This window comes from Somniosus microcephalus, chromosome 16 (assembly GCF_052327205.1).
Source record: "Somniosus microcephalus isolate GS21.2 chromosome 16, FLI_Smic_1.0, whole genome shotgun sequence".
Lineage (NCBI taxonomy): Eukaryota > Metazoa > Chordata > Chondrichthyes > Squaliformes > Somniosidae > Somniosus > Somniosus microcephalus.
Window position 1 is genome coordinate 45,920,436 of NC_141002.1, and position 13,398 is coordinate 45,933,833.

The window sequence follows — 13,398 nt, forward strand, 5'->3', positions numbered from 1 at the left end:
TGCTGTTATGGCAGCAATATCAGAATCATAGCTAAACCCCGAGGATGGAAATGAATACAACATTCAGGGAGATAGAATATTCAGAAGAGACAGACTGAACAGAAAAGGTGGTGATGTTGCCCTATATGTTAGGGGCACCTAGGTGGTAAATGAAGTTAATCCTGTGGGACAGGGAAAACAACAAAAATGAACTACTGTGGTCAGACATCTCCATTGCAAAAAAAAATCCAAGGCAACACTAGGGGTTTTCTAGACATCATTAGGTCAGCATAAAAGACAGCAAAATTTGCTCTATGAAGAGATAAAAAAAAATATGCAAGAACAGAAAAGTTATTTTAATGGGAGTCTTTAATCAACCAAATATAAACTGCGTGCGAACACCCGAAGGGTTTAGAATCAAGAGTTGGTCAATGTAATGCACGACTGCTTCTTGACCCAGTGTATCAAGGAAGCCCTGAGAGACAGTGCACATCTTAACCTAGTATTCATTAATGATCCATATAGCATAAAGAAACAGCAATAGTAGCAAGCCTGGGAAGACAGTGACCACAGAAAGATCAAGTTTTAAGTGATCTATGATTCAGATATACCCAAGACCAGGAACTAGGTATATACAGGAAACTCTTGATTTACCGGCACCTAAATAACCAGAAATCTCTGTTAACCGGCAAAATTCAGGAGTAGGTTCAGGTAAGTTTTAATTCATATTAGTGGCCATTCCTGGATCTTGTGGCCGGGTTCCTGCACCTGTTGCTAAGCAACAGGGACACTTGGATCTTGTGGCCGGTTCCTGCACCTGTTGCTAAGCAACAGGGAAGCCTGGATTTGTTGCTGTGTATGGAGCTCTCGTACCTTTTACTATACCTCTCTGTAATCCGGACTTTTTGATAAACCGGCACCACGCTGGTCCCGGATAAAAAAGTTTCCTGTAAATGTAAAATGGCTAAATTTAAAGAAAATGAGTTAACAACTAAATCAAATAGATTGGAGGAGGATGTTTATCAACACTTCAGTAAAGGTTAATTGGAACGCATTTCAAGAAATAATGCTGAACAAGTAGAATAAATACCTACCCGGAATCAGCAAAAACAAGCTAATGCTACCCTAAATCAATTAGGAAACAAACAAAGTACAATAAAGACCTCTTATAGCCTCTGCAAATCCTGCAGAGAGAAAGGGATGAATATGGGAAAATGCAGAAATATGTTAAAAGGATAATCAGAGGGTCAAAGACAGACCTAAGAAAAAAGCATAGCTGCAGAGGGAGGCAAAGCACAATAGTAAAAAAAAAAGTTTATCAGCACTGCAATAGTAATAGGGCAGTCAGAGAAAAGGCGAGAACCATTAAAGATGCAAATAGGCGCGAAACCAAGATGAACATAAAAGAGTAAATATTCTGACTATTCTTCCAGATATTCGCTAGTGGCCACATTAGTATCATTCCCTCCCCAATTAATGGAATTGATGATCAGGAGTAAACTTGTGTACACAACTTCGTAAACAGCAGTCAACATGGCATCAGAGGGAATCCTGCTTGACCAACCTTCATCACTTCTTCACACAAAGATTCATCAACACATGGAATAAACTTCCAGATAGGAGTAGTGAAAATGAAAACCTTAGAGTCATTTAAAAAAACAACTGCGTGCTGAAACAGAGACTATAGGTTAATTCTGGATGGATGGGTTATAATGGGCCACATGGCCTTCCTGATCCATAATTATCATGTGATTTTTTTTATCAACTTCAGCAGATTTTTCTCCATTTTGAAAATTGCTGAATAATATCCAAGCAAAAAAGTCCTACTTTCATCTCCACAGAATGATTTTATCCTGTATTAGAGTTTTATAAGTTTTTTAAAACTTATATTTTTGGATTCGATAAGTGGAACATCTGCTGACAAACTTACAGCATCGGGTCGCGACCCCATTGCTGCTTCCATCCCGCTGCAGAAATCAACTTTGTGCTAATGGGGCCTATGAAGCCTGCCCTGTGCATTACCCAGCGCGATTAAGTGGTGCGGGTCTGATGAAGTCATCGACGATGCGTTTTCAACCGGGATATTTCAAGGAGCCATGGTCACATTGCATTTGAAGGTTCATCTAGGAGTGTGCAGGCAGCACATTGGAGAGTTTGATTGCTCCAAACAGTAGGAGAGATGGCTGCACAGAGGCAGAGGGCTGCACCCAGGTTCGCCAATGACTCCCTCCTAATGCAGGGATGTGTTCAGGAGCACCTGGGTGCAGTGCCGTAAATGCTTCAATGATCTCATTAGATCAGGAAAGGCGAGTACAAAGCCAAACTCAACTTCATCCTGCTGTGCCTCTTGTCACATCCCCATCACTCTGCCTTCCCAACCCTACTCCTGCACATCCTTACTCACACCAACATACCTTGCACGTCCACCCATCCCTCTCTCTATCTACATTATCACATCCCCATCTTAATAGCCACCCCTCACACTCACCCTCATCCTAATCCTAATGCAATCATACCAACTAACAACACGCAAGGAGGCCACTTGGCATTGCCACCCCACTCCATCATAGTCTCCCTCTAAAGATGTAACCCATCTATTCCTTACACTCATTCCATCACCCTCACTCAACCTTCTCTTCTTTCCCTCCTTGCAGGAGAAGAGAGCGAACACCACCACCTCCAAGTTCGCCTCCAAGTCACACACCATCCTGACTTGGAAGTATATCGCCGTTCCTTCATTGTTGCTGGGTCAAAATCCTAGAACTCCCTCCCTAACAGCACTGTGGGAGTACCCTCACCACATGGACTGCAGCGGTTCAAGGCGGCGGCTCACCACCACCTTCTCAAGGGCAACTAGGGATGGGCAATAAATGCTGGCCTTACCAGCGACACCCGCATCCCATAAATGAATTTTTAAAAGTTAAAAATAAGAGGGAGAGGGAAGAGAACTGGAGGTGGGCCTCCGTCATTTGCCACCCTCAACAGCAGAGGCGGCTGCGTTGGAAGTCTCTGGAGTGTCCAAGCAGCAGGAGGTGGGAGATGGCAAGAAGTGGACATCTCAGCAACCTGGTGACAGAATTACATATCATACAGCTACATGGCATACATCAGTCATTCATATGGGGACTGATGTCATCAGCCACTGAATGATCATCATGTGCATAATGGTATTTGTACCCATTCTTCATATGGCATATCTAACCCATCTCTTTACTCTCCCACAGGTCAATCAAGAGCCCCCCACCCCCACCAACTGTCCAGGAGGAAGAGGAAAACGACTCCTCAGAGGAGCCTCCAGCCTCTGAAGGCGCAACATCACCAGACATGAGTGCATCCAGCACAGAGACACACACCTCGATGGGTCCCATGTGAGATTGAGTAGTTTTGTCATCGGCTCCATCACAAGTCACAAATTAGCAAGAGGAGATGGTGAAGACAGGGACAGCAGTGGCGACTCCTCGCCGGAGGGCACAGGACGCTCCCAGCTCTGCTCAGCTGCATGCAGACGCTGAGCCTCGGGGGACCATCCAGAAAGAGGGTGATCCTGGAGGTGCAGGAGGCTCTGATAAGTTTTGCGACCGATGTCTGCAAATGTTCAGAGAATGGAGTAGTCCATCTCCAACATGAGCACCACCGTGTCGCAGGCGATGGCGACTGTAGGCCCTTCCATGGATAGGATGGCCACCTGCATGGAGCAGCTAATAAGCCACTCACGGGAGCACATGGTCTCTATGGAGAATAGGTGGCTATCTATGGAGCATAGATGGCAGAGGCTCACAGACCTCCTGTCTAGGAGGGATGTCAGCGTAGACATGGGTCCTCATGGCCCCACTGATGTGCAGCAATGTGCTCTCCAGCTCCTTGCTAACAGGGAAGTGCGGATGGCCCATGAGGGGGAAGATGGTGAGAGGGGACATGGAAGTGTGGGCTCCTTGCAAAACGCTTACACTTCTCCCCCGTTGCCACCCCTCAGTCAGAGCCCCAGATGGCTCCTCGGATCGCGATGGCCGAGTCTGCCCCTGCACAGTTGCAGAAGGAGCAGACTTTGGCAGAGACATCACAACCTCCAAAGCCCAGAGGACGTCCGCCAACAGTGTTTCAGCAGTCGCAGCAGGAAAGTGAGCAAGCTGCCTCTACCTTTTCTGAAGCCACAGGGGTAGCACCTCGTAGAGGCACGCAGAAGAGAAAGATGACACACAAGTAGATTCACAAGGGTAGCCACTTGGGTGTTTTAGTCAATGTTAATGTCAAGTTTCCGCTAATGTTTCGTCGACCATAAAAATCTTTATTTTCACCACTTTCCCATCTTGGACACATTTGTGTGCACCTTTGGAAGTGGCTTAGTGAGTTGCAGTGAATGGTGAGACATAACAGTACCTCCAGCAATGGTGGTCAGTGTGAAAGAAATGGCTTGGTCATTGTAGGAATCTTTTATGGTGTGGCTATGGGGTGGTGCCAATCTGGCACAGAATGTGGCAGCCATATGGGTGTACTGCATAAAGTTAAGTAAATCTGGACATGGTGAGGCCATCCCTGGCCTCCCGGGCAGCAATGTGCTCGGGTGCTGGTGGGATCTGACCCGCAGGTTCCTCCAGCTCTTGCTCCTCCTCCTCTTCCTCTGAAGAGGCTGTGCGCTCAATGCCTTGCTCCGCATGCAGCGCTAATCCTCGCTGCTGCGCTATGTTGTGCAGGGCGCAGCAGACCACGACGATCCTGGAGACCCTGCTGGTGCATACTGAAGGGCTCCTCCAGATCTGTCAAGGCATCCGAAGTGCATTTTCAGCATGCCTATTGACATGAATCTTGTCATTCATGTGGAAATTACTTAGGAAATAATACTGGGCGGCCTGCTGGTGGTGCTGTCCAGGGAGAGTATAAATACTCTGGCATGGGCCCAGCTTGCTCAGGACATTCTTCAACAGGAACTAGTGAAGGACACAACTAGATCTCCATGTTGAAAAACAGTTGATTAAAGCCTTGTTTAATACTCAGACCAAGTGCCTATTAGTTTTCTTACGTCACCTATTGTCTGCTCTGTGACACATCTGGTGGAAATGTGGCTTTCATTGTATCTCTCCTGGGCCTCAGTACTTGGCCTCCTCAAGGGTGTGATGAGCCATGTCTTCAGTGGATAGCCCTCGTGTCCAAGCAGCCAGCCAAAACGTCTGCTTAGAGGAGTGAAGAGCTGAGGGAGGGTGGACTGGCAAAGGACGAAAGAGTCATGGCAGCTGCCAGGGAATTTGGCACACACATGTATGATGATCTTCCTATGGTTGCAGACCAGCAGCACATTGAGGGAGTGGAAGTCCTTGCGGTTGGCAAAGACTCCTGGGTTATGATGGGGTGCCCTGATGACCACATTTGTGCAGTCAATGACACCCTGCACCCATGGGAGGCCAGCCAGAGTGGCAAAGCCGAGCGCCCGCTCAGTAACACTGGCCTCATCAGTGGCAAAGCTGATATAATTGGCTGACTTGTCACAAACAGGGCACTGGTGACCTGTGTGGTGCATCTGTGGGCGGCCGACCGACTGCGAGATGCTGCAAATGTCTGCTGCAGATCCTTGGAAGGAGCCTGAGGCAAAGAAGTTGAGGGCGCTGGTGACTTCAACAGCCACTGGCAAGGTATGTCCACCTGCTCCTCTGGGCTGCAGGTCTTCCTCCAGCAATGTGCAAATGTCTGTGACAACCTAGCGCGATAGCCTGAGCCTCCTTTGACACTGCTGCTCAATCACGTTGAGGAAGCTCATCCTCTGCCTATATACCGTGTTGGGGGTATCGCCTCCGGCACAGTACAGCCCTGCGCTGATGGCCTCTGTCCTGTGCAGCATCAGGTGGTTGAGGAGAAGGTTGGTGCTGCTGGTGTTGGGGCTCATCGTGCTCAGATTCTGAGGACCAAGGTGACACAGTATAAATGGCACCCATGCTGATGGAATAGATGGCAGGTCAAGTAGAGCTCAGAGGAGCAAGCCGTCAATGGTGTACTAGGTTGTAACAATGAGGGGAGACTGGATGGCCACTTTGCTGGAAGCACTTGCAGCCTGTAGAAAGCTAAATGTGTGCTGGGAATGCAGTCAGCAACAGCTTCTGCCTGTGGAAAGTGATCAGCTGTGAGGTGGGAGGTTTTATTGTACATTTCATACTGTTATCTAATCAGCTGGAGCAATGGCCACTCAACTCCCGCCTCAGGCTGACTGACATGGCTCCCGAGCTGTGTGAATCCCATGGGCAGCCAGGGAAATTTGAAAGGTAGGCTGAAAAACGCTCTCAAGGGTCTGACAACTACCTGTTAATGATCTGAAATAGGTTGCCCACCTCTGCCGGTCGGGTCGCTGCCGCACCAGCAAATGCGCCCGAGCAAAAGGCATGTGGGGGTGGGATGACAGCAGGTTCCCGACCTGCTGCAACTTATTTCAAATTTCCCACCCAACCTGTCTCCAATCGTGCCCGCACGGACCCCAGAAAATTCCAGCCGTAGAAATACAGGGCGAGTAATGCCTTGGAGTCAGTGGTGAACTTTAAACCAAATACCTTGTCCTGTTGCTGTACTTGTTGGTACTGGGAGTCTGTTCCAACCTCAGTCAGTTTAATGGGAATTGGCTTGATCAGGTTTGAACTGTCGTGAATCAGACTGGAACTAGTTATCTGCTTTGGCTCAGAGGACTGTTTGACCTGTAACAAAAATTAAAAACGCTGAACTTGAGTGATCGTTATTAGTTACACAGAGGTACATTTTGACTTTCATCGCCGGGTGAAAAACTGGCAGTGAAGGATCACCCCGCCTGGTCAATTTCCAAACCAAATTGACATTTGACAATGTATGACTAACTCAAGTCACAGAATGTTCACTGTGATTATTTGCATGGGGTCTTCTGCCTGCGTCCTTCTGCGCATGCACACCGTATGGGAAGCAGTGCCTAAACACCATCCCGCCACTGCGTGGGAAGAGAAGGCCAGACGCGCGGGGGTGGGGGGTAAAAGAAAGTCAGGAACTCGGGAGGGTGGGGGAGGAGGTTAGAGCACAGAGAGAACAGTGGGGATGGGAGAAGAACGTGATCCAGGTCTAAAGGTGGGGTGGGGGGGGGATGAGAGCATGAATGTGATCCAGATAGGAAGACGGATCACGTTCTCCCCCCTCTGTTAGACGTGGATAACGCTCTTCTAACCGGATGAAGTAGAGAATGCTTGCTCACATATGGAGCAGGTGAACGGCCTCTCCCCAGTGTGAACTTGCTTGTGTCAGAAGGTTGGATACACACACGAATCCCACACACACATGGTCCCTTCATTCTGAATTAAATAATTTTTATGACTTCCAGAAGGAAAAAAAAACCCATAAAACACCAAAGAATTAACCCACTAATTAGAGTATAAAGTATTTTATTTTTTTTACCAGCCAAGGACAACTATAATTACAATTGCAGAACACTAGATAACAGAACATCTTCAGAAAGCTAACTACATTTCTGTAGGCTGCGTGACAAGACTGGATCAAATTACACATTGCAGACTGCTCTACAGCAGGCATGATCAAATTACACTTTCCAGACAAACTGTTGGGTATGTCTTGTCCTCCAAGGGGACCAATCAGAAATCTGGTCCAACCCACTGATGTTGCAAATAAACACTACCTAGAATGTTACAGCACAGAAAACAGGTCATTTGGCTCAATTAGTCTGTGCCGGTAATTTTGTGCACAGGAGCCACCTAGTCTAATCCCACTCTCTTTCTCACCATACCCAGTATTTCTTTTTCAAACAATTAAAACATTTTTTTTTATAGACTTTGCTTCAACAACAATTTGTGGCAGAGAACCACATTCTTTGTCAAGCAAATTTTTCTTGTCTCTTTCATTCGTTATTATCTTAAAATTTATGCCTTCTTGTTATTAGTTGAAACCTATTACTATTTATTTTATAACAACATTTCATAATCGTGAAGACCTCGATCGAGTCATCTCTTGACCGTCTCCGCTCTATTGAAAGTCTCTCTCCATAACTGTAACTCCTCTTCCCTAGTAACAGCCTAATGAACCAACACTATCTTTTCCATGCTTTTATAACCTTCCTAGAATGGTGTGCCCAGACCTGCACATAATACTCCAACTACAGCCTAAGTATGGTCTTGTACAAGTTCAGTATTAGCTCCTTGCTTTTGTATTCTATGCCTCTAGATACATAACCAAAGATTCAGTTTTGCTGCTTTTGTGGCCTTACCTATTTGAACTTTCACCTTTAATGGCCTGTGTATCTGCATACGAAAATCCCTTTGCTCCTCTTAGCCAAGAATGACACATCATGGATAAAGAGAGGTGAGGATAATATTGAATCTAAAGAAAAAGGCATACACAAAGCACATAAACAATAAAGAGGAAGACAAAAGAAAATAGGATGAGTTTAGGAAAGAGGCAAAAAAAGACAATTAAGAGGAAAAGGAGGAAGTATGAAATGAAAATATCAAAGAATATAAAAAGAAATAGTAAAATAATCTATAGGAATAAGTAACAAAAGGAAAATTAGATAGGGATAGAGCCGCTAAGGGATGGGGCCGCTAAGGGATGAGCAACATAAACTCACAGGAGTTAATACTGAAATGGCAGGGATATTGAATAGATACTTTTCTTCAGTTTACACTGAATTGGCTAATAAAGTGAAAATGGCAATAGTAGAAGTAGTGGAGGAATACTAGAACAGTTAAGATAGAAAAGGAGATACCAGTCAAACTTAAGGAAGACAAAATTCCGAGTCCAGATGGATTGCACTTGCGGATCCTCAAAAGAGGTGGTAGCACAGGCATTGTTCCATATATAAAAATTCAATAGAAATACTGCCAGAGGACTGACGAACAGCAAATGTAATTCCTAACTTCAAGAAGGAAGATATAACTAATCCAGGGAAATAGAGACCCGTTAATTTAACATCAATGGTTGGAAAGATACTAGAATCTTTGCTAAAAGATCAGGCAACAAAATATCTGGAGATGGACAAAAAAATAAAAAATAGCATGGCATTCTAAAAGGAAGGTCGTGTTTAATCAACCTTATTACATTCTTTGAAGTAAAAAAGAGTGGACATAATGTTACCAAAATTGAGAGGATGTAACTATCAGGAAAGATGAAGCAGGCTGAGGATCTTTTCTCTTGAAAAGAAAAGCCCGAGGATACCTGATAGAGGTCTTTAAAATGATGATAGGGTGGACATGAGGAACTGTTTCCACTAGTGGGCGAGTCTAAAACAAGTGGGCATAAATATAACATAGCCATTAATAAATCAGATAAAGAATTTAGGAGGAATTTATTTACACAGGGAATAGTGTGAATGTGGAACTTGCTGCTACATGGACTGGTTGAAACATATAGGGCTAGAAATTCAGTTGGCTGCGCCAGCCGTTAGCGCCTTAGGAGGAGTAGATGTCGAGCGCTAGGCGCTTAGCGCCCGGGCGCAGCGCGATGTGCGCCTCGCCCCAACTTCAGTAGACATTTAGCGCCGGCGCAAAGTCTTTGCGCGCGCTCAGCTGCGCGCGCAGATCATGACGTCATTTCCTCGTGCAACGCCCTTTGTGCGCCCCCAACTGGATCTTCAGTCGCGCCGGCCCATTGTGCGCCTGGCGGCCCTAGCGACTGTTGAGTCGAACGGTGCTCAGCTGATGCGGGCCGCGGGGAGCGCAAATTAAAGGGCACTCCTGCAGTAGATAAGGCAGCCGTTTTGCAACACTTCTTCTTTGTGAGATGATGATGATGATGATGATCAGCAGGAGGAGGAGGAGGACCACATAACAAACTGATGGAGAGAAGCCCTCCCCAAAAACACAAATACACTAGTCTCGGCCTTTCAAAAAAACAAATCCACCCTCCCCCTTTAAGAGCTCACCGGACAGAGTGTCTGCCGGCAATCAGCAGCTCGCCGCACCTGCCTTGCGCCCAACTTCCGGTGTTAGCGCCCCGGGCTGCCGGCTTAGCGCCTAATGATAGTCGTGCATCGCCTGTTTTAGCGCAGCAGCAACCTCTTAGGGCGATGCAACTGAATATCGGCGAAGGGGGCTCGGCTTTGCGCCGGGCGCAAACTTTAGCGGCCGCCCGACTTTACCGCCCCAAAAGTGGCTATACTGAATTTCTAGGCCCTAGTGTGGAAACATTTAAGGGGAGTTTGATGCATCAATGATGGATAAAGCAATAGAGGGATATGGAGGCAGAGTGGGAAGACGTAATTAGTTGAAAGAGTCTTGTGTAGAGTATAGATCAGTTGTGTCAAATGGTCTGTTTCTGTGCTGTAAAGTCTACCTAATTCGCTACTCCATTTAAAATCTTACCATTACTTTCCCTGTCTGTATTACTTCAAATGTTTATAAATTGAACTGCATCTGCCACCCATCTGTCTACCCTTTCTATGTTCTCCTGCAGTCTTTCATAATCCTCATCACAATGGCACACCCCCAAATTTGGTGCAACATCAGCAAATATCAATATTATTCCCTCAATACTAAAGCCCAGATCATTTAATATATATAGCAACAGCATTTATATAGTACCTTTAATATAGAAAATGGTCAGAAAGTGCTTCACAGAGGTGCAATTAAAAATTGACATTGAGCCAAAGAGGAAAGATTGGGTTGGGAGGTGGGGGGTTTAGTCAAACAGATAGATTTTCAAAGAGGGTCTTAAGGAGAGGGATTTAGGGAGGAAATTCCAGAGCATGGGTCTGGTGGCTGAAGGCATGGCAGCCAACAGTGTGGCAAAAGGGGGAGGGGGAGTGGGAGAGGATGTATAAGAGGCCAGATTCAACAACAACTACTTGTATTTATATAGCACCTTTAAAGTAGCAAAACATCTCAAGGTGCATCATAGGACCGTTATAAAATAAAATTTGACGCCAAGCCACAGAGATATTAGGGCAGATGACCAAAAGCTTGGTCAAAGAGGTAGGTTTTAAGCAGCGCCTTAAAAGAGGAAAGAGAGGTAGAGAGGCAGAGAGGTTTACATAGAAACATAGAAGCAGGAGTAGGCCATTCGGCCCCTCGAGCCTGTTCCGCCATTTAATGAGATCATGGCTGATCATCCAAATTCAGTACCCTGTCCCTGCTTTCACCCCATATCCCTTGATCCCTTTAGCCTAAGAAATATATCTAACTCCTTGAATATATTTAATTAATTGGCCTCAACTGCCTTCTGTGGTAAAGAATTCCACAGGTTCACCACTCTCTGGGTGAAGAAATTCCTCCTCATCTCAGTCCTAAATGGTTTACCCCTTATCCTTAGACTGTGACCTCTGGTTCTCGGCTCCCCCGCCATCGGGAACATCCTTCCTGCATCTAGTCTGTCTAGTCCTGTAAGAATTTTATAGGTCTCAATGAGATCCCCTCTCATTCTTCTAAACTCTAGCAAATATAAGCCTAATTGACCCAATCTCTCTTCATACGTCATTCCTGCCATCCCAGGTATCAGTCTGGTGAATCTTCGCTGCACTCCCTCCATGGCAAGAACATCCTTCCTCAGATAAGGCGACCAAACTGCACACAATACTCGAGGTGTGGTCTCACCAAGGCCCTGTACAACTGCAGCAAGACATCCTTGCTCCTGTACTCGAATCCTCTCGCTATGAAGGCCAACATATCATTTGCCTTCTTAACCGCCTGCTGCATCTGCATGCTTACCTTCAGTGACTGGTGCACGAGGACACCCAGGTCTCGTTGCACTTCCCCTTTTCCCAATCTATTGCCGTTCATATAATAATCGGTCTTCCTGTTTTTGCCACTAAAGTGGATAACCTCGCATTTATCCACATTATACTGCATCTGCCCAATCACCCAACCTGTCCAAATCATACTGGAGTTTCTCTGCATCCTCCTCACAGCGCACACGCCCACCCAGCTTTGTGTTGTCTGCAAACTTGGAGATATTACATCTAGTTCCATCGTCTAGATCATTAATATATATTGTGAATAGCTGGGGTCCAAGGACCGATCCCTGCGGTACCCCACTAGTCACTGCCTGCCACTCAGAAAAAGAGCCATTTATTCCAACTCTTTGCTTCCTGTCTGCCAACCAGTTCTCTATCCAAGTCAGTATCTTACCCCCAATCCCATGTGCTTTAACTTTGCATGCTAATCTCTTATGCGGGACCTTATCAAAAGCCTTCTGAAAGTCCAAATACACCACATCCACTGGTTCTCCCTTATCTATTCTACCAGTTACATCCTCAAAAAATTCCAGTAGATTAGTCAAACATGGTTTACCTTTTGTAAATCCATGCTAACTTTGTCCGAGCCCGTCACTGTTTTCCAAGTGCTCTGCTATTACATCTTTTATAATGGACTCTAGCATTTTCCCCACTACCGATGTCAGGCTTACCGGTCTATAATTCCCTGTTTTCTCTCTATCACCTTTTTTAAATAGTGGGGTTACATTAGCTACCCTCCAATCCATGGGAACTGTGCCAGAGTCTATAGAATTTTGGAAGATGACCAGCAATGCATCTACTATTTCTAGGGCCACTTCCTTAAGTACCCTAGGATGTAGATTATCTGGCCCTGGGGATTTATCGGCCTTCAATCCCGTCAATTTCCCCAACACCATTTCCCTACAAATACCAATTTCATTCAATTCCTCACTCTCATTAGACCCTGTGTTCCCCGACATCTCTGGGAGGTTATTTGTCATAGAGTTATACAGCACAGAAAGAGGCCTTTCGGTCCATCGCGTCCGCGCCGGCCATCAAGCCCTGTCTAATCTAATCCCATTTTCCAGCATTTGGTCCATAGCCTTGTATGCTATGGCATTTCAAGTGCTCATCCAAATGCTTCTTGAATGTTGTGAGGGTTCCTGCCTCTACCGCCCTTTCAGGCAGTGAGTTCCAGATTCCAACCACCCTCTGGGTGAAAAAGTTCTTCCTCAAATCCCCTCTAAACCTCCTGCCCCTTACCTTGATAGTACTCCTTTGTGAAGACAGAACCAAAGTATGTATTTAATTGGTCTTCCATTTCTTTGTTCCCCATTATAAATTCCCCTGATTCTGACTGCAAGGGACCTACGCTTGACTTCACCAATCTTTTTCTCTTCGCATATCTATAGAAGCTTCTAGTCATTGATGGAGGGAATTCCAGAGCTTAGGGCCTTGGCAGCTGAAGGCATGGCCACCAATGGTGGAGCGATTAAAATTGGGGATGCTCAAGAAGCCAGAATTAGAGGAGCACAGATATCTCGGGAGGGTTGTGGAGCTTAAGGAGATTACAGAGATAGAGAGGGGCGAGGCCATGGACTGATTTGAAAACAAGGATGAAAATTGTTTAATTGAGGCATTGCGTAACCGGGAGCCAATGTACGTCAGCGAGCACAGGGGTGATGGGTGAATGGGACTTGGTGCGAGTTAGGACACAGCAGTAGAGAGTTTTGGATGACCTCAAGTTTACGGAGGATAGAACATGA

General features: G+C 45.9%; 1 protein-coding gene across 8 annotated transcripts in view; it reads right to left on the reverse strand.

The window, feature by feature from the left end:
• dcp1b (decapping mRNA 1B) overlaps positions 1-13,398 on the reverse strand; it is a 144,209-nt gene that overhangs the window by 14,445 nt on the left and 116,366 nt on the right. For 7 of the 8 annotated variants that reach the window (XR_015081366.1, XM_086008912.1, XM_086008913.1 and 4 more), the window contains one exon: positions 6,510-6,650. The exons of the other annotated variant lie outside the window; for it this stretch is intronic. Coding sequence is in view for 6 of the 7 variants with exons in the window: in XM_086008912.1 (XP_085865038.1) it covers positions 6,510-6,650 (141 nt within the window). In the remaining variant the exon portion in view is untranslated. The remainder of the gene's footprint in view (positions 1-6,509; positions 6,651-13,398) is intronic. 8 annotated transcript variants of the gene reach the window in all.